Source organism: Candoia aspera, chromosome 3 (assembly GCF_035149785.1).
Source record: "Candoia aspera isolate rCanAsp1 chromosome 3, rCanAsp1.hap2, whole genome shotgun sequence".
NCBI classification, from domain to species: Eukaryota; Metazoa; Chordata; class Lepidosauria; order Squamata; family Boidae; genus Candoia; species Candoia aspera.
Genome location: NC_086155.1, coordinates 116,751,613 through 116,774,392, shown reverse-complemented (window position 1 = coordinate 116,774,392; position 22,780 = coordinate 116,751,613). Strand labels below are relative to the sequence as shown.

General features: G+C 37.2%; 1 protein-coding gene across 1 annotated transcript in view; it reads right to left on the bottom strand.

Moving 5' to 3' along the window:
- Nucleotides 1-249: 249 nt before the first annotated feature.
- Nucleotides 250-22,780, bottom strand: part of XRN2 (5'-3' exoribonuclease 2) — a 79,388-nt gene continuing 56,857 nt past the window's right edge. The window contains exons 25-30 of the mRNA XM_063298701.1: nucleotides 18,656-18,724; nucleotides 18,362-18,496; nucleotides 16,125-16,264; nucleotides 10,608-10,677; nucleotides 5,908-6,052; nucleotides 250-791 (exon numbers count right to left, since the gene is read on the bottom strand). Of these exons, the coding sequence (XP_063154771.1) occupies nucleotides 735-791; nucleotides 5,908-6,052; nucleotides 10,608-10,677; nucleotides 16,125-16,264; nucleotides 18,362-18,496; nucleotides 18,656-18,724 (616 nt within the window). The 3' untranslated portion in view covers nucleotides 250-734. The remainder of the gene's footprint in view (nucleotides 792-5,907; nucleotides 6,053-10,607; nucleotides 10,678-16,124; nucleotides 16,265-18,361; nucleotides 18,497-18,655; nucleotides 18,725-22,780) is intronic.

The following is a 22,780-nucleotide window of genomic DNA, read 5'->3' as shown; positions in this document are numbered from 1 at the left end:
CCTTTGTGTTCATATATACACGTATAAATATCATTAAGCTACGTGAGTCTTAGAGGACCTTAAGGCTCGCATGCACTGCTCTTGGGAGGAGTGGAGACAAGAAAGTGTATAAAATTATTGTGTATAAAATCAACCAATTCATACTTTTCATGTAAACTGATAAAATACAGTCTTGACTGAGCTAAAGCTAAGAATTCCTATTCTTTTTAATGTTACAATATGAAATAAATTACATAAGAACCACACAGATGCTATAAAAGCTGAAAGATTTACTTGGGAAATTCAGTAACCATATATTTAAAGGAAGAAATTAAAATGAAGCATTTTAAAAGAAATACTGATCAAGTATTTAAAGTCTTCAACTCTTGTGCTTAAGCTTTGCAAGCCAAGGTCCACAGTTACATAATTTTTGTGTATCTTTTCAATACTATTTTTCTTAGCAATGCATTCTTCTTAGGTGTGCATCTAATGGATACCCTGATGTGAAGTTGAATAGCATTGGCAATATAATGCAATAAAGCCTCTACACTCAGTAAAGACAGACCTGTACTCCTGCTTCATTATTCATATCAGAAAATTTGCTCATATTCTGAAGTACAATTGTAAATCAACATACCCATAATATCAAATATTACTGATAAAAATGTACACATCTTAAAAAGAAAGCTTATCACCTGAAAATTACTCAAGTGATCTACACGATTATACAAACAACAGTGGAAAGTGGCAAAAGCCTAATTCCAGTTGTATCTTCCAGAAGAGGGTGGCAATGGGTAAGGTCTTCCATAACCCTGAAAAAATAAACAATACGGTATTCTTTTATTTGTTCTAGTCACAGCTTTTACCACAACAGTAACACCCCCACCCAAATATTATTCTGTAATGCAACAAGCAAAGACAAGCAAATGCAGGAAGTCATCAGTTAATGACAGCAATTGGGACTGGAACTGCTGTCGCTAAGTGACGCAGTCGTAAAGTGTGATGTCACGTGACCATGATGCTTAGCGACGGCAATTCCAGCACTCCCAGTTGCCATTATTAAGTGAATCACCACAGGTCAAGCCAGAGCATCACATGGTCGCCATTTTTGATTTCCTACCAACTTTCCCATTGACTTTACTTGTTGAAAGCCAGCAAAGAAGGTTGCAAATGGCAAGCATGTGACCACGGGACACTGTGATGTTGTAATTGTGAGCCAGGCACCAACTGCCTGGATTGTGATCATGTGACCACGGGGACACTGCAATGGCCAGTACTCTGAGGACCGGTCATAAGTACTGTTCACTGAGCACCACTGCAAGTTCGAACAATTGGTGAACAACTGGTCGTTAACTGAGGACCATCTGTACAATAAGTCTGTTGTCTGTATGCAGTTTTATATCCCACCGATCCTAATGAAAGAAAGCTTATGCTTGTCTAGTCTCATTAAATCAATCAACTCCATGTTTGGAACTGCTTTTTTCATTTAAGTAAAAACCCATAGCAAGCAAACGGGAGAAAGCATCTTATAATGCATGTTTAAACATAACATTCATAGTATTTAGTTAACTGCCTGAGATTTGAGCTGTTTTTGACCTGTTACATTATTTGGACTTCAGAATGAAGTTTTGATTCAAAATAAGCTCTTAAGAATGCAAGGCTGCACTGGACGAGTCCAAAGGCTTACATACTCTGGTATCCTGTTCACATAGTGGTTTACTAAATGCCTACGTGAAGCCCATTAGTATACTGTGAAAAATCCACAAGCAGGAACCTCCCTACTAGTGTCTTTCAGCAACAGCAATTATTGAGAAGCTTACAGCATCTGGTTCTGGAGGCAATGTTTAGCAACATGATGAATAGCCAATAATCTTATCACCCTTGGTAAATTTGCCTAATCCAGGTTTTAAACTGTTCAACATCTACTGGTAGTGAATTCCACAGGTTAATTAAATGCAATGTGAAGAAATATTTCTTTTACTCTTTCTAATTCTCCCAGTATTAATCTTAACTGGAAGACCTTGAGTACTGTGCTAAAAGAAGAAAAAGATTGTATCATGCATAATTTTATATTAGAAAATATATAGCTATCATATCTCCTCTTAGGCATATTTTTCCAAGGGCAGGTACACAGCCTAAGTCTTATTGCTATATGCAGCCCCCATTAGAGGTTTTTTATTTATTTATTCATCACATTTTGCTACCGCTCATCTCCCCCCGAGATTTCCTCAATGACCTTCTAAAAGTTTGCCATTCAATCATAATTTTAGTTGTGACAGAAGAAATTATTAATTGCTTGGGGAGCCATCATATTTACTGTATTTAATTTGAATTAAAATTAATTTATTTTTTGCCTGTCTATTTTGGCCCTTTTTAGAATCTGATCCTTGGCCCTGATTTTGGCCCTTTTTAGAATCTGATCGCTCAAAGGCCAAGTGTGGCCTTGGTCCTCCAGAAAATTGTATATATTTGTTCTAATCTAAAACTCACAAATGTACTTCACAAATGGTAACTCTACCACTTTTATCATTTAAGTTGCCCTTTCAGTAAACAGATACATTCTTAGGAAAACAGGTTCATAGTAGTAAATAATTCTATAAATGCTCTGAAGAAGAAAACTTTGTAATTTCACTACCATGTTCATTAAACAATGTCGATGTCTCTGCATAGAAGGTTTGAGGACTAAATCTAATCGTCTGTACTGAGCTTGCTGATCCCAAGAGCAAGCAAGTAGATTGTGGGCCTATTAGTAAACCAAGTGATACAACCTCCTTTTTAGTTTAGAATTATGTTAACCATTTGGAGCTTGGGAGTTATCACAGGGCATCGAGAATATTTTAAAATGAATCCCAAATCTGAATTCAAGGGCTTTAGGATCTGGCATTCTTTGGAAAAAGATGAAATGAACAACATATGCCACTAATAATCGGTATTATCTTGATCATATTTTTAATTCTCCATCTTCCACATCAAGCAGGAAGCAACTGCTGATAATAACAAGTGACACAATGTCAGCTATTCTAGATACTGGAAGAAGCTAGCATGTTGTAGTTTCTTCTCTACAATTTTGAGGTATGTTTGTGTGCACAGTACTTCAGTTTTCATTGTTAGCACCCTTAACTAACATAGAGAGCAGTTTTTAAACAGAAACCATTTCCCAGTGATTCTTGCTTGAGTGTTTGGACAGCTCCCCCTGTAACTCTGGTAAGAAGCCTCTACCAAATGCTTAGGCCAGCTTGTCAACAGCTTGCTACAATTTCAATAGATATTCAGTGTCAGGTGTTCAAGGCAGGAATTGCTGATACGCTTATACTTTCATGCAATCATCCTGGTAATACACAAATGCAAGCCGGAGATATCACTGGATTACTATGTTTTGTTGCTAGGAATGAAATGTCAATGGATCAAGTGAGAAGGGGGAAAAATCAAGATTAGGAACACACTTTTCTCTCAGATCGTGTTCAATTCTATATTTATAAGATAGTGATTACAAAATGGGCTTAGACTACCTATAACTGATAGTGGAAAGAATTTATCTTCCTAAATTTAGCTATATGGATCCATATTAGGAAAATGTTATTCAAGAAACAAGCATTTAAGAACCAAATTCAGCAGGAGAGGAAAGGTGGAAGGCCCTTTATGCTGCTATCAATTTCTGACTGCTATCAGTGATAAATACTATTAAATTCAGTTTCAAGTGGAAGTAAAAAGGTTTTCAACTTTGGCAGCAAGAATGTTAAAATAAACACGCTCATTTGTTAATGCAAATGCAAATGATGATGATGATTGACGATGACAACCCAGCCCAAATCAATCCTCTGCAAGATGAAATCCTCTTCATTGACGGTTATGGACCACACTGGTCCAGTACAGGTTGGTAGATAGATATTTTTCGACTTCCCAGTCTAGGACTAAAACAGAGTGACTAGCCTAAAGTCACCCATCTGGCTTCCATGCCTAAGGGAGGACTAGAACTGGAGTCTCCACTCTTTTAGTCCAGTACCTTAACCACCACACTACACTCTATCATTAGTATTACTGAAATTTATACATTGCTTTCCTCCAGGACATCATGATGGCATTCTTGGCACTCTGCCATTTCCCCCCCACAATATCCTATGAAATAGACTGGGCTAAGCACTGATGATGATCCTAAAGCCATCCAGTCTGCTTCTATGCCTGAGGATGGATTTTAATCTGGGTCTCCCTGATCCTAGTCTAATACCATAATTGCTGCACTATCCAGGCTACTACATTTTGAGCCTGTAGACAGGGATTATCTTTCCTCAGCATTCATAAAGTGCTTGGGAATTTTATTTATTTATTTTATTTTTATCCTGCCTTTATTTTTTTATAAATAGTTGCTTTATAAGTAATAAGATATTATTATTGAGACACACGTTCTTTTTAGTTGCTGAACTATCTCTTTGCAATATTATTACTTTATTAACACGAATCACAATTCCTTCCTATCACTTATTTCTAGAGACTAAAGTATTTATAAAACAAAAGTAAGTGGCCCCACAATTATTTATTTATACAAAAAATTCAGGTGACAAGATGAGAATACAACAAAACATAAAGCAAGACTGAAGATAAAAAAAAAAAGTACAATTACAATCCCAATGACCAAAATTAATTAGGGCAGCCCAGTCATTAGCATCCAAATGCCTTGCAAAATAAACAGATCTTAAATGCCAAAACGTTGGGGGGAACTTGTATCTTAGAAGGCAAGGTATTCCAGAGGGTAGCGCTAGACGGAGAAAAAATGCTTTTCTGAGTCCCCGAGACCTTAACACTACATGGGGTAAATAAAATAAATAAATGTAATTGCTGCAGAAGGCTCTATCCATATTCTACACCTCCTAATTTTCCACTGACACTTGGGTTGAAATAATTAGCTGCTACTGCCACAGTATCTGAAATAGAAAAGGTTTGGTTTTCAACAGGAATGTTCTTGTCTGACCTGTGGCAATGTGTGTGGTACATAACTGGATAATCCTATTCTTCCCTTATCAAAGAGAACTACAAAGGAAAGAAGCATTGTAATAGTTAAGAGAGAGTTTCTGGTTAATCAGCAGTTGTCTTTTGAAGCTCAGAGTCCTGTTAGTATAAATTAATACTTTTTTATATCAGAGTTCTACATTTAGCAGTTTGCTTACTGAGGACCTAGGCTAGCCTGGCTACATAGCTTTGATTTGTAATTCTAGCATAGAGAAATAAAAGGCTAGCCTAGGAGGCATCGTAAATTTAACAAACATCATGAGTGACTGAACAGATGGACAAGCTGAACACTTTCACATCCTGTAATAGCTTCAACCCCATGGATGACAGCAATGCCAGGAATCAGGAAGTCTAGCCTAGGGAAAGGGAGCCAAATTTATACCAGTGCTCACCTTAACGGAACAGGTGTACTGCACTGAAAAATCAAAATCTGCCAATACTATTTTAAAGGCAAAGACAAAAAAGGAGGTGTCATATGCACAGCACCCAATGCTCCAGCTGCTGTCTTTGGTGTGGAGTGATTACACCTCAAAATCAGAACGCCAGTTGTAAATTGGTTGTACTTATTTTTCTAGTAGTTGTTACTATATTTTGGAATGGCAGATGCTTTCAACTAGATTCTTGATCAATCAATCATCAATCCAGAGATTATGAAATGATAAACAGTAGCTAATATGGCCTTAATGATAGTTAAGTTTCTTTGGTTTATTAAATCACTAATTCATTGGATTTTGAAATACCTTGTTGTAAAACTACTAAAAGAAGCCAAACGTTTAAAATACCTAATATAGCCCTTGATTCCTCAGGCCAATAACACTACATCCGATTGTAATGAAGAACTGAGATGTTACTTTTTGAAATTTTTCTTAACGCATCTTTTCAGGAGGCCACACTTTAAAAAAATCACACTTTTTAAAAAATTACCTGTCTTCCACGATCCCTCCGATCACTGGGCCTTTGTGGGTAGTTCATTGGTCCCCCTGGACCCTGATATTGATTTTGCTGGTATGGTGATCCCTGGGAATGGGGCATGCGGTTCCAAGCAAGAAGAGGAGTAGCTCCAGAATTTCTGAAAGGGACAGAAATAGAGATGGAGATGACAGAGATAGCGTATTTATTTTTATTTACAATACTGGAAATATATAGTTTTGCAAATAACTGAAGGTTACTGCGTTTTTCAGTTCTGGTTAGCATATAGCTTATTCACACAAACATTTCGGAGCCTTTTTCAGTTCATTAGAATAGGGCCACTCCTTCTACATTAATAAAACATGAAGTGAATACAGGGAAAGTGTTGTCCTTTCATTTTCACATAGCGATTAGCAACAAACACTAGGATTTAAAAATCTTTCTCAAATCCAGATTTTAAAGACAAATTAAAAGGAACCAGTCCATTACTGACTTTTCAATACGCTTCTGTGCAGTGGTCTGAAGAGGAGATTTATGATAAATCACATCATCAGAAAAATAACGTATCAAGAATAAACAAGTGCAATAGTAAAGCTTTATTCTCTGGACATTTGGGCCACATTTGAGAATACATTCTTTCTAGTTAATTGAGGGTTGCAAATGAATTCTTACTGCAGAGTAGTTTGAATCCAGGGTAGGAGCATTAGCTGTTATCTCTGCGCACCTCCATTATTTTACTCAATATGTCAGGAGGTCTGATCAGGAAGAAACCTTTTCAAGTTCTATTGATGCCAGTTTCAATTGACCAGTGACCTAGCAACGTAAGCACTAATTGGCACACACAGACTAACATTTGCTGTACAGTTTATAGGGGAATACAAATGCAATGTCTATTATCACTGAGAATAACATCCTAGATTGCTAACAAGAAATGATTCAAGTGTCTAGATCAACAGGTGTATCTGCATGAATATGACTTATTAGAAAAACTCACATACACCTCAGAAAAACACAATACCAAGAGCTCCCTGAGGTGGGAGTTAAACAGTGTGACCAAAAGCTCAATGTTTTTTGAAAAAACAAGCAAAATACTGGATCATTAACAAGGTAAAAAAAAGGTGATTCATAAAATTGGCTAGCTAAGTAATTACCTACAACTGCAGAGAATATTGTAGATACCAATGTACACAGTGTTTGGAGAAGAGACATCAAATGAACAATTGCTACTTGGGTCAAAATTCAATCTGTAAGAAATTACCCTCATGTGGTGTAAGCCAGAGCTAATATTTTTTAAAGTTCCTTATGGACCTCTGAAAACTAGATGACTAAGAATTCAAATAACTCTTTTTTCTTTGATGAATCAAAGCAGCCTTAGACAGATTGGATCCAATGGCATCACTCTGTTAGTGAATAATGAACAAATTCTATTGAAAATACCGTCTCCTCCTGTCTACATGCAAACCATCCTGGAAGTAGGTTTGAGATGTGAGAGGAAAAATGTTAGCATGTAGCCTGTGTTTCCATTAAAGAAGAACAAACTACTTTAAACTGCTGTATGCACTTTTGCTTCTTTCACCAAGAAGCCTGTTGAAGTACAATCCTTGTGCTCTTCCACAGTTCCAACATCCCAGCAGTGCATGCCCCTTAAAGAACAGGGACTTTATTCTCCTGGGTCACTGATCAGGAGTGATAACAGCGATATTTTCCATAGTGGGCATACAGGGCTTATTACAGTATGAAGTGGTGGGTGCTCAGGGGCAGAGCTGTACAAAGGGTCAGATTCAGTTCAGAAGAGGTGCTTCAGAATGCAACGGGAGCACAAATGCAGCACCCGACTGCGACTCATTAAAGAAGTTGCAGCTTTCCGGGATTGCACAACTGCAGGGGAAGCCTCCTAGAAACAGGCATTGCAGGAGTTGAAGTGAAATGTTTATGCTCATGCTGTTTCAAGGCAGTTCTTCCTAGATGGATCCAATGTACTAAACGTCCCTACTTAGTAGTGAGCTTGGATATATGGATTGTTTCCTAACCAATGATGAACTGTTTTTTTCTGAAACATGTTCTATATAATAAATTGGTGCTGAATCTAACTGAAGATCTATCAAGTCACAATTTTGCTACCAAAAGCAACCACCTTGGGACGCTCAAAAGCAACAATGAATATAGTGGAGTTTGGCCTCAAAATCTAAAATCCACAGAAATATAATTAAGCCATGAAAAATGTCACCCCCCTCAGAAATAATACTGCATTGAGAAACTGAAATTTTGGAAATGGTCAATCCATGAATTAAATTATGAGTTACAATAAATTCATAGAGAATGGCTTCTAGTTTGAGTTGTATTCTATGTCAGTTACAGAGAATCAGTATTTCAATTTTATAGGTTTATCTACATCAGAATAGATTATTAGTAATTCAGATTGAATTTATTGTGACTCATAATTTTACTCAGTGAATTACACTATGTTGACCATGGTTCTTGATATTCATTTTTAGCTTAAAAGAATACAATATATTAAATGATTTATAACCAGCTAACGATATACTGGAAAGCTATAACTCCATGACATTTCTAAATCTCTTTATTCATCTGTATTTTATTCTTTTATTTTTCCATGTCTCTTTTTTATGCTTGCTTATATATTTTTTTTAAAGAGTCAAATTAAAAAATATTGCAAGTAATTATATCAGAGATCCAATAATAGAAATAATTTAATAAGCAGCCAAAACACCACCACCTCATGAAATATTATGTATTATATTTCTGCACTACCATTCTTTCCTCCTAATATATGAAATGGTATAGCCACGATTCCCATCCAAGTACTGACCAGAGTAAGATTACTGATGTGTATCTGAACCATTTCAATTTGGATAATCACAGACCATTTATTTGTCCCTTTTAGGAGATGGACGGTGATAAATTTGATTAATAAATAAATAAATAAAATTGTCAATTACCACATCTGGGATTGTTTACTAAGCCAGTAATGTTTTTAATAAAGAGAAGACTATGGATATATAGATTTGACACACCGATATCATATAGCCTCAACCTAGAGATATACAACAAATACCATTCTTTGGAATATTCCATCCTCATTGTTCTGTAATTTCCACATTCAAAATGGCATCCAGAATAAAATGGAAGCAAAATGTAAAATGTAAAATATAATACTTTTAAACTTTTGTATTACATTTCTGTTTTATCAGTCAGGCTAGAACATGTGTCTTCTGTGATTAACTACCACTTTCTTAAAGACAACTCCCCAAATACAATTTGAAACAGTACAATGTATTTTTTTCTCTTTAAAAAATTCTTGGTGGATAGATAGGAGGGAAACTGCTGAAATAAGTTTCCTGACAATTATATGAACTAATATATTAGTTTAATATATAATTTAAAATATAATGATCAGGAGAGTTACAAAGACCTCCCTGTCATGAATACAATGCAATATGGTTAGCAAACAAATAAACAACCCCCCCTCCAACAAAACAATATTACTCTCTATCTTTATGTAACATTAACATCTTAAATCATGTCATTCCCTCTATATTTACTTGCTGTCCCCTTGGACATAGAAAAAGAACAATCTCAGCCAAGCCAACTACTTATTTTTCTTTGTTAAGATTAATCTTGTTACAAGAAACCTCACAATAAAAGTATCAGAACACCAGTAGTTTTTGGATTCAGTTTACTAATGAAGAAGAAATTCCAGTTCAGAAATATTATATTGCCTTAGAAACATAGCACAGAGAAAAATTAAATCTGGGATTCACTGAATATAATAAAAATAACAATGAATTAATTGGGAAGTCCAGCAATATATTTTGTTATGAACTGTTTTCTTATACCATGGAACAATGCACCAAAATATGCTCAGTAATAATTTTAAATGTATGTTCTTACTTTGCACTACAGATATAATATAAATTATTCACAGATATTCTTTTGCAAACTCCAGGATATCTGGTTTTAAGGGCACACAATCAGCTTCTCAATGAAGGACACATATACAAGACATCCCTTATTATCAAACCATGTCACATTCTCTCTGTTCCATGGTACTTATTGGACTGCAGATTCCTTAATCCTCCCCAGAGTCCCTCCTGTATTTAATTCAGTTCAGTCTTAAGTAGTTAAAGAAACTGTTTTCAGTAGCAACTAATAACTACTGACCTATAGTGACACAGCCCTACAATAGACTTGTCAGGCCTGAAAAAGCTGTACCAAAGAAGCTGATTAGGACTTCAAGAGGTCTGTAGCAAGAATCAATGGTTGGTCTGTGCTAATACTGTGGCTCCAACACAGAGATGATAAAAGTGGACTACCATTAGTTATGCCTCATTAAGTTCCCCAACTCTACTAAAAAGAAATTTGTTTAGCTTGTCCAGAACCTAATGCAGTTCTGAGCTCCCTATGCTGAAATTCAGTGCTGTAAAAGCTTCAATGAAATAGAGGCCAAAACCTGAAGAATGCTATGCCCAAAGCAAAGTTAATGTTCAAGTTTTGATATATTTATGGAAAAGGTTTTCCTTTAGAAAATTTCCCCAACAACAACAAAAAAATCTAGAGATAGAAACTATACCTATTTAGAACAAAAATTATGAAAAGTAGAAAGTATAATGTTCTCAAAACCTTCCATATATAACAATGGAAAATAGTTATTTAAAACCTAAGATATATTTTGCAGAATATGTATTTCATCATACCTGTCAAATCTTTGTGGTGGTTGTTGAAATAGAGGTGTAGGACCCTGCCAGGAATCTTGGGGCCTAAGATCTATAAGCAAAACAAAACAAAACTAACAGTATAACATTACATTAAATTTAAACATTAGCATTACATTTAAATTTAAAAATTAACTTTAAATTAACAGTGTAAACATTAAATACAAGTGAAGGCATATTTCATTATAAAAACAAAAATGTTAATAAAAACCTAGTTTCTTTAAATATACCTAGTATATAATACAGTAAATATCTAACTAAAAAAGCAATCTTCCCTTCATTCAAAGTACAAGAGCAGGCTAGTTTCCAAAATTCATGGAGTAAGATTTAGTTCCAGAAGGAAGATAATTAATCTTTTTACCTTAATTAATTAATCTCTTAATTATTCATGTTTTAATTGATCGATTAAATATATTTATACCACCTAAATCCAAACAGTATATATCCTTACGCTTTAAGTTATCTTTGTGCTTTTCAGTGTAACAAAAAGCAATCTTTTATTAACTGAACGACCTCTTTAGTGTTCTTTTAAATGTATTAGGGCTACCACATATGGACTGTAGAAATCTGGACCTCTAGAAAATTCTCTTTGCTTATGCTGGTCTATGACCATAAGAAAGATTTGATTGGATTTGTAACTCTTTGCTGCCATTTAGTGGCTGTCCAGATTTTTCAGTCCAGACACGGTAGCCCTAAATATAATAAAACAAACTCCCTACCAAAGCAACTGTGATTACAGCCTTTCTCATATTTAATGATAAGTAAGTCTTATTGTGATCCAGTTTGGTGTAGCTGTTAAGGTACCAGGCTAGAAGCCAGGAGACCATGAGTTCTAGTCCCACCTTAGACAGAAAGCCACCTGGGTGACCTTGGGCCAGTCACTTTCTAGGAAGGAGGCAATGGCAAACCACTTCTGAAAAACCTTGCCAAGAAAACTGCAGGGACTTTTCCAGGCAGTTTCCGAGAATTGGACATGATCAAACAGATAAAAAAAAAAGTCTTACTGTAGCCAATGGTACTTCATTAGGAAGTACACACAGTAATTGCCTAAAGGTTGCATTACTATACTGTATACAGCCGACAAACGATTGTTTAAACAGCCATGTTGTGGCCTACTTGGAAGCTATTGCCCACCTAATCCCCACCCTCACCCTTTATTGTCTATCCTGTTTTTTCGTTGAGGAAGCTACCTATCCTAGATAGTAAGTAAACATACTGTGATCTATACTGCAAAACTATGCAGCCAAGGGTTATTGGATGAACTATTGCTAATGACATAAAGTATTTCAGCTATCCAAACCACTCAGCACTATCCACTTAAACTTTTTTCTTACTACAAATATAAAATATACAACAAAAATACATGACAAGAACATCACTATAACAAGCTGTGCAATTAAATGTTGCTGTTCTTCTAAATGGATCAGTAAGAAACAATAGTTTCTTGGCTACTGTAGTTCAAAACGTTTGGGTTGTGTTTTAGTCAAAAGCTTCATGTTCAAAAACCATTTTTATTATCTTTAATGATGTTTAAGCAAAACCTATTTACAGAACCTGAGTTTACAGTATGAGTTGTCCATTGGATGCATATTACTGGACAGTAATACACCTGTAAATTGTTAATATTCAAGGACATCAGGGCTGAGTGATGACTTTCTAGAATGTCACATTGCCCTTCTTTGTCAATTGAAACTTTAAAGATGGAATATCTAGAAGAAAACCTGAGCATTTTTTCCATGCTCTAGAGGGTTTATATTTTAATAGTCTGACCTGAACAGAAGACTTCTATGGAAGTACTTGAGAGAAGTGTATGCAGAGCAGATATGACCACAACCTATCTTTGCAGGATGAAATTGATTTTAGTTTTCAACACTGGCCATTCCTGCTCTGTGTATTATTTGATCAAGGTAATTTATATTCAACAGGCAAAACAACATAGCTTTTTACAGTATTTCTCATGACTCCCTTGCAGACATTTGAAAATTAGAATTAAGCTTACTTATATGGTGACTAAATAGCATCATTATAAGTGAAACATGAGAGAGCAACCACTATTACACAAGGCATTTCATTTCTAGAATTTATTCCAAAATTGATCCCCAATTCTGAAAAGGAAATGAGTAGGGGAAAAAGTAAAATAATTAAAATAAAAACAAAAGCTGTCCCACCCGTGTTTGTAGTGCAGCCCTCAGAATACCATGCAAAGAACCAGAAGTTGCATATCCCTGTTCTAATAGAACACATTCTGTTCTGAAAATATCTACTATGAAATATAAAATTCCATATTAACATTCAAGTATAGTTCTCATTAGTTGAAAAAAATATGTAATGCTCATTTAGATAATAACAATGGAAAATAATAATAATGGAAAAAATTAACATGACTTTTTACTAGTCATTAGGGTTGGGTAAGAAAATAGGGGGAGATATGAAAATGAGAAACACAAACACATAAACTTAGCTCATGATAGAAAAAATGGTAGCTAGTAATTCATTGGTCCATAAAAATGTAAGCAGTTCCTTGAACTGTGCTGAGATTTAAACTGCTCTTTCTAGTAGCATCTCAAGTGACAACTTGTGCAATCAGTATGATAATCAAACTAAGATTTCATGTTTACCAATTTAAAAATGCTTTCCCCTCCTTGATTAATGGAAAGTCAGCTAATTGACAAGTTTCTGACTGAGATGAAAGTAATAAAATCATATACTCAAGATAGCAAAAACCAAACCTGTATTCACATAGTGCTTCCAGACTCCACTTGACTCTTACAAGCTATCAGCATATAATTATTCATCAGCTGGAAATTGGTACATCAGTATCAAATCATGGAATGCCACCAACCCCCACTGCTAGCTGAGAGAGCGTGAACTGAAATGACTACATTACTCTGCCCTATTTTAATACTGATTCACTTATAAAAACACATTATGGCTTTAAAAAAAAGAAATCAAAAGTGAAGTGGAATTGAAATTTTTTCCAAATAGGTTTTGAGCTGCTTCTTGACAAGGCAGTAAATCAACAAATACCTGTAACATGATTTCTCAAATAAACATCCCCTTCCCAAAGATACATGAACAAATAGAAAGATATAATAGTGGTTTTCAACAGTGTTACTAGGAATTGTGGAGTTTATTAAGATTAGTCACTGCAAAATTGGTTATCTGGAAAGACAGAGTTGCTTATTTTTATTGATATTTCCTTACAGAGTGGACAACCTGCTGCCCTGAAGCCCTTTTTCAGTTTACCCAGAGCCCCAACAACTATAGTGCTGACTTTCAGTGGTGTAATTGCCAAAAATTGGTGACACACATTCCATCTGTTGTAAGGCATACAAAATTTGAGAATAAACTGAAAGGGTGGCCTCTTCTCTAATTTAACCCCCCCACCACAGCCATGGGAAATTGTTGTGCACAGATAAGCTACATAAGGTTCAAACTGAGATGTAATATATTTATATTGCTCTGCAAAGGAAACAACATAAAATGTGTTAAAATAAATATTAAAACAATAATGGCTTGAACTGCATATGTATCCTAGAATATTCTTCCAAATCCCTCTGCAATGTGGTTGGCGTTCTTTTGCTGACAAGCTGATATGATATAAGTATGTAACATTGAAAAGTTTGAAATGTTTAACAAGGAAATGTTGAAAATAGGAAAATATCTCTAAGGATCTTAATTTTAAGATTAATGAAGATGAACAGTGTTGTGGCCCTGCTGGACTTGTCTTCGGAGGAGGAGGAGGAGGAGGAAGGAGAGCCGGGGCATCTAGCCCTGAAGGAGTGATTGCAGCAGTGTTGAAGCCAAGAGCTCCCCTCGGGCTGAGGCAGGTCCAGCAAGCCCCGGGACTCCCGGCCTGCACCCACTGCCAGCCTCTCAGGTTCTGCTGAAGCTCAGCCCCCCAGTCCTCAGCAGAGGCGGGCTTGAAAGATGCCACCACAGAGGGATGAGCTCCGCAGGTCAGGCAGGCTGCCAGAAGGTAGGCCAGCTGGAGAGCAGAGTCAAAGGAGGATTGTGCCTCAGCTGTGCATCTGGGTGGAGGCTCGGCTCAGCTCGGCTCATTTATTGGCCTCCTTCCCTGGGATAAAACACTGAAAACAACTTTTCAAGCCTTGGTGCTTTCGGGTCCACCTCGTTGTGCCATGTTCAGAACTCTGGATTCTGCTTCACTATGTCTCCTGTCTTTTCCCTTGGATTCATTGCTTGTTTATTGGATTCCTGGTCTCAACCTGTGCCAAGCCTTGACTACACACTTGTTGTCTTCAGATACTGGTAAAAAGGACTCTTTTCCTCTAAAAGGTCTGCCTAAGCTTTGCCTCTTGCTGGACTGGGGCAGGCACACAGCTTGCTATCTGGTTGGCCGGCAGTCAGTAGTGCCGGCACAGAAAAGTCAGCTGCAGAGCATCAGGAAAGCACCACCTTGAGATTTCAGTAGTCCAACCTGAGCAGACACTGACTAATTTGAAACTGATCAGTACACTTTCCATATATGGTCATCCCAAACAAAACAAGAAGCTCAGACCTGAGTCAACAGAAAAAATTGGACAACTTTTAGCCAAATCACATTAGCTTATTTTGTACCATTCTATGATCCTTCATGGAACTGTAAGTTTCCTTTCTAGGTATCAGCTGCTATCAGGAATGAGAGGGAGGTAATGCTGCATCAACAAGTGGGATCAAATATAAGAGTAATGCTCATGTTTAGGGTACAGCTGTCCTGGAAGAAGAATCTTACTGTATAGTTCTCTTCATGCCTCAATGGGGCAAAATAAACTTTAGGAGGAGAACCTTGTTGTACCCTGTTAGTACCTCCTTATGTCATACATATTTTCCTGGGAACACAGTTTCCTTAGGGAAGCACCAACAGGTGCAGAGACAATCTCTCTGAAGCGTTACACATCCCAAATATCAAATGGGCTAGGTTCATACAACTGCTGCCATTAAAAAACCTTGATTAATACTAACCAAGTTTATCATGCTGAGTGAATGCAACCATCAAGTCTTTATCTGAACCAAATGAATTGGGAGAACACAGCCAATTTCTTGGGAAAGTTATTTCTCTGTCAGTGGGGAGAGACATGCATACCACAAGATCCATTTTGTGATGGCATTTATAATATTTACTCAAAATTTGCTATGTGCCCACAGATACAAAAAGGTGCATATTCCTACTTCAGGTATATTAATAGTTCTTAGAATAGCCCTCTAACGTTGGCTGGTATGATTATCACCCTTGTTTAAAATATGGAATGTAGAAAACACAAGAAAGTGACTGATCTAGGGCCACAAGTGAATTCGTGGTTCAAGTGAACAGGATAATTCTCAGATCATCTCATCCATGACAGAACAGAAGCTCTTCTATGACGAAATGCTTAAAACAGAGTCAAGAGCAGGAAGCTCCAGTGACTATCACATCTGAGGCATCAGCAACAATGATGTTTACTTCAACAAAAAAAACTTGATAGAGAAGGCAAATGAAACAAAAAATAAAATACTTACTTGACAGCAATTTGGGAATCTGTTGCTGTGGTCTGCCTAGCAATGGTCTATATGTGTTTCCTTGACTGTAAGTCCCAGGGGGACCAATATTACTGTAAACTCCACTTCCTGATTGTCCTCTGTCCCTTGACATTGCATGGCTATAATATAGGGAAGAAAAACCAAAGAAATGCATCCAAAGAAGCTCACTTCCACACGTGCCATAAAGCACAAAGCTTGCATTTCAGACCTGCCCAAAAGTACATTCCTAAAGCTCTGGACAAAGACAGATATTGGGATCTAGAAATATACCTATTCTGAGTCATGTAGAACCAGTATGGTGCTGGACTAAAGCCAGGAGGACCCAGGTTCAAGGCTACCCTTAGCCATGGAAACTCACTGGATGATTTTGGGCCAGCCGCTCTCTCGCAGGTCCTACCTCACAGGGTTGCTGTTGTTGGGGTAAAATGAATGGAGACCCCATGCCCTGAATGCTTTGAGGAAAGGCAGGATATAAACCTAACAATACATATGTGCTTTATGCATGTCCATCACTATGGGAAACTAATCTTACGTAAGCAGCTTTCTGCACATAAAAATATATGCACACTGATTTTATAAAGTCTTCCTCTTCCAAAGTAACTGGCAGGAAATAAGATTATGTAAATATAGTCTAATCCATAAAAATACCTGAGATTATATATGACTCTTTACTTAGGGTGGAAAGAATGCATGATTCTACTTTGTCCTACCAAGTGTAAAAAATTACAGAGCCCTCCAAAGTCTAAACCTATATTTAAGTTACCTTACTAACTTATAAAAATATATATAATGATAACTATTTCAAAGGATAGTGAACATTTTGGGGATACTCTTAGATTCATCACTCATTCGCTTCTTTTTTGCCTTCAAGTGATGAACAAATATATCCATTATGGTAGTAAATCATGGTTCCTTTCATGGAACAGGTTCACATACCTTGCTAAATAAACCGTGATATGTAAAAACAGTATTATCTTGGGAGCATTTTGCCACAAATAGTGATTAATTAAAATAAGCAAATTATAAATAAAATGCAGCCATATACTTGAACAAGACTCCTTAGGAAACTGGACGGGGGGTGCCTTGCTTGAGTTTTCCCACACACATAAAATTATTTGGAATGCTCCCATGCATCGGGCAGTCTGGTAAAAATCTTAGGAAATGCAAGAAAAAACAAGGTAAGAGCACAATTAGTGCTAAAATAATTCAAATTTGAAAATACTTGGGGGGATTCAGAGAACAAGCTTATTTTTCAAAGAAGAGAATCAAGGTGCTTTGTTTTGTGAGAATATGAAAGTCCTATTAGACCAAATTAATGACCTGTCTAGTTTATTCTATACCAACAGTGGCTAAATCATTTATTATTTATTTATTAAACAGATGTATACGGCCACCCAACTCACACACGGTGACTCTGGGCGGCTTACAGAATTAAAAGTCATAAAAATACAGTAGATACCCCCCTGCAGCAGCAAACACATTCATACCAGCCACTTGACTGACTCCAAAGCAGCCTAGGGTTCCCAGGCCCATTGACAGAACCACATCTTCAGGACCTTCCAGAAAAGGAGCAAGGAGGGGGCCAATCTTATAACCGGGGGAATGATGTTCCAAAGGGAGGGAGCCACTACGGAGAAGCCCTTTTCCTTGGTCCCACTAGATTTACCTCCCTAAGTGAAGACACTTGCAACATGCCCTGCCTCCCCGCTCTGGTGGGCCGGGTAGATGTGACTGGGGAAAGGCAGTCCTGCAAATAACCTGGCCCCAAGCCATGTAATAATAATAAACCTGTTTAATATAAATAAATAAATAAATCATGCTTATTACAGGAATAACATTCTCCATGTAGTGTCCCCCAATGATGGATACTCAGAGGCAGTGTCTTTCAATACTGAAGAATATATTAGTAATTGTTATTGATATTCTTTCTTCCATGAATTTGTCTAATTCCTAATGTAAAGCCATCCAAATTGATAGCCATAGCTACATCTTGTGGATTCATCTTTCATTAAGCATAATGCAAAACACTAAGAACATTCACACAGTTTTAACCTGCTCAACATAAAATGTTCAAACAATCTTAATCTACTCAACAAAATGCATCAAGTCCAGTTTCAAGACACGAACATCTTTGTATGGTTTCCTTGCTAGATATGAGCAAATAAATGTAGATGAGTAATAATAATTAACAATCAAAAAAGCTCATAACTACTTACCCTAATGTTCTGAATGCTGACTGGTCCAAGTGAACCTGCCTCCTATCACGGTTAAAGCCAAGCTGTGGCCTCCATGTTCTGCCATCATTATTAGTTTTCTCCCAGTCACCTGGCTTCAGAACTGCTGCAGGTTTTCTGATTGTTGAAACAAAACAGTTTAATGTGATAGGTATCAGAACAATGGAGATGGAAGAGACCAGCCATCTGGTCCAAGTTTCAGCATAGTACAGTTACATACATTATACAGCAGCTGGTTCAGAAACTTTTTCAAATATAGTGCAAAAGCATACTTACTTTGCCCCAGATAACACAACTGCCTTAAAAATAAAGTCTTCCTGGAATTGTGGATCTTTAAAGTTGATACTAAGAACAAAAAATATTTGAAACAATTGTGAAGATTTAATAAGGCTAATAATCCAGCTCTATGAACTGTTCTTGCTATCCATTCCTTTTCAAGATATACATTTAACCAAATTAATCAGAAATCAAGTCAGGCCAGTCAAGCTTATCACTCGCAAAGACAAATGTATTTTACCAATCTGGTTTGCTTGCTCCTTATTTGCAGCAAAACCAGGATGTTTATCAGTGGACAACATCTGACATGAGGTGTCACAAATTTCATAGGCTAGTATTTAATAAATGATGTAATTCCATGCAGATGCTTTCTGTGACTTTTCATTCAGTTGCATGTAGACAAACCTTACAACACATACGTAGCCTTCATCTCACAGAGGTCTTCTCATAAGGTACTACTGACAACTGTATTGGCAGACCCCACAGATACACTGATTTAAAATGGATTTCTTAAGCTTATCAACTCAGGGATTCTGACCTTAAAATAGGTGGGTTGGTGTTGATGGAAATAAGAATATTACAGATTTCTTTTCAAGCAAACAATGTGAAAGGAATATGCAACACAAGCAAGGACAAAACTTAAGCAATCCACCAGGATCAGTCTTAAAATATTTCTCAGGTCAAACATTGGTGCACAAAAATGCACACACTTTGAGAAATTTGATGTAAAAATACCAGCCTTCAAAAAAATAAAAGCCAGCTTCTTTGCATATTGAAGTGAGTCATCAAATAGCAGGTAATCAAGTTAGCACGTGCATTGTTCAGGTGGCCCAGAAGTCCTACCACTTTTTGTAAAACAGGGATTGGGTACCCATGGCACACATATAGTCTGCAGCCATTTTTTTTAAATATTACCCTCCAAGCAGCCTTAAACTATGTCACAAATTGGAGATAGAATGTTCTGCTATTTAAGAACCCTCACCCCACCCTCACCAAAAGCCAGGAAAAGTAGGGATGCTATAAGGGATAAGGTCAGTCTGAGAGAAGGAACTAATTCCCATCTTCAAAGGCTCACAAATGAGAACAATGGTATGACTTGATTTGTATTTTAGCTTTGACAAGTTGAAACTAATGAAGCATGTCATCTTTCAGTCAAAAAGTAAAAAGCCAACAGATGTTTTTACAAAGTGAAAGCAGCCTTTTTCTTGTTTATATACCTTTAGAGAGAGAACAGAAACTAAAACATAAAGAGAACTACTTTTCTAGATTAATAAATTAGCTGTCTGATCCACCCTCTTAAGCTAAAGAACAAATCTGCCCAGGATTGGTAACATATGCTTTCAAACACATTTTAATTTTGTATGTTTCATTTAATGTGTTCTTTTTATGTATTTTTATATCCTTACAATATATTCTGAATAAGATAAAACAATTAGTAGAACAAGTAAAAAACAGGTAGATAAAACAAGTAGAGCCAGTTTGGTCTAGTGGCTAAGGCAATGGGCTAGAAACCCAGAGACCAGGAGTTCTAGTCCCACCTGAGGCATGAAAGCCGGCTGGGTGGCCTTGGGCCAGTCACTCTCTCTCAGCCCAACTCACCTCACAGGGTTGCTGTTGTGGGGAAAATAGGAGGAGGAAGGAGTATTGAGTTATTTATAAAAATAATAAAGGCAGGACAGAAAATAAATAAATAAGTAGGTTTCTCTGTCTTTTCGTTTACTGATCCTTCAAAACACAGGATAAATTAGTCTTTTACATGGAGACTATATTTTGGGAGATGTATTATTATCTTTAGTCAGCAAATCTTGAGATAGCAATCTCAAAGACATTTGGAAGAGATTTACATTTCCTAGAAAAAGGGGGAAACTGCTATAATAGATGCGCCTACTTGTGTGAGACAGCATCATCTACTGCAGCCATCAGGGTGGATAAAAAAAATACCAACATGTGGGCTGTTCAACCAATACAAGAAACATTAATTCTACTTCTGAGCTATAACCAGTTCAGAATAGAAGTTAGATATAATATGAAGTGTCCTTTTGGTCACCTGAGGGTAGGCCTGATAGGAAAGGATTAACTCCTCTTGTCCATGAGAAGATAGAACACTTATCACTGTAACAATCTACAACTGTACATTAGATCAACAGAAATATACAATGGAAAGAGTAAGAATAAGGGTAGAAGACAGGATGCCCTGTCAAAAGTGTGAACTGCACAGGTATATTATTTTTTTGTCTCCACTCCGTATTCCAGTAAAGGTGTAATTAAGATATTCTGCTTTTGCTTATGATGGAGATGAAGCCTACAGGAATGGAAAATCCCACAGCAGGATCCCTAGCTTTGGCAAAACAAAAAGATTATAGTAATCTCTGGAGGACTGTGTGGCCACATATTACTTTGGGAAAGACGTATTTGTCAGTATCTTACAAAGGTGGAAGCACTGATCCCTGTTCCAGCTTTGCAGATTTCTGTCAAAAAGATGCCTGCCTTCAGAACCATGAGGCTGCAGTCCTATATCAGAGGAGTTCATTGTTTTTCTCTGAAGGGATGGAACTTCTACATACAGGTAGTCCTTGTTTAGCAATTGCCTTGTTTAGTGACCATTCGTAGTTATGGCAGTGATGAAAAGCTAACTTTGCAACCAGTACTTGCCTTTATGACCTTCGCAGGTCTGTAAAGCAAAGGAAAGCTTAAATAAGATTGTAAGCACAGTTGGGTTTCATTTAGTGACTGCTTCACTTAATGACCAAGTTGCCGGTCCCCAATTGTGGTCGCTAAATGAGGACTACCTGTATAGGCAAAGGTGACCATTCCTTTTCCAGACCATGTCAATCTAGTTGTTTCAGGGATGGTCCAATAGTATTCTTGATATTAATTTTCTAAACCAGCAGTTCACAGTATTCTAGCTGTGGTGTTCCAGATGAAAAATGATTTAACAATCCAAAGTTAAGTTAAACAAGCCCAGTTGTGAAAGGAGTTTCTTTGCCCTGGGATCATTTTTCTTGGTTACTGATTGTATCCTTTTGTCTTTGTTACTACTCAAGAGAAAAGACTGAGGGACTTGATTTTGACTGAGTGAACCATCTCCCAGCACTCGAGACACTTTCCTTGCTGCACTACTATTCCTAAAACTAGTGCTCCCATGAACAAGTGCAAGTAATCCATGGAGGCAACAGGTATGAACTCCTACTGAGCTTTTAATTTCAAGTGTATGGCTCTCACTAGGTTTTCCAGAAATAATCTGTGAATCCACAGAAGGATCCCAGTATTGCCCTGGTTCTTCATCAGTGAAATAATTACCTTCCTCCTTGGGGACCACTCGATTTGGGAATAGTTTTCCCCACCTTGAGTATCTTTTCTATAATACTGTGTACAGAAGACATAGATGCTCCAGTGTAAGTATCTAGACAGCATTCTCAGTAATAGTGGGTGGAGATCTGTTTTAAACAGGCTGTGCTGAGGGGAGGGGACGGGGGCATACTGCCTGCTGGGTTCCTATCTTACCCGGCTGATTCTACCAACGACAGGATATTGGGGACTCAGTATATTTTCCTGGGTGTGAGGATCAAGCTGGTGGGTTGATCAGAACTTGGACAGGAAGTGTCTCCTGATAGAGATGATTTGTCTCCTTTTTTCACCTTTCTTCACTACTGAGCCCTCCAGGGGTTGAAGTTTTGCCCAGCAGCTTGCTCAGCAGAGAGCAAGGCCCGTGGAGCTGCTTCCCTTGGTTGGCAAGGAATGGGGTTACAGTTAGAGTGACCATCCCAGGCAATGGGTAGAAGGAAGAGGGCTTTTAAAGCCCAGAAGGTTCTGATTTAGGAGGACAAGACAGCAAATGCAGCGTGGGGCAAGTATAGTACGAGGCAAGAACAATCCACTAGGTTCACACGCTCCCTTGTGCTGCTCTGGGGAGCTGCTGTGGCCATTTACAGCTTTCAGTGCCTCTTCTTCCCAAAAGCTGGAAGGGAAAAGCCAGGATTTTCTTTCACATCAAAGATGGTGGCAGCCTGAAGTATAGCTATTCTGGCACCTCTGAATACATAAGAGGGAACATAGCTCTTAGTATCTACCCAACATTCTTGATGAGAACAGCCCCTTGGCAGACTGATTCCTTGACAATCTGAT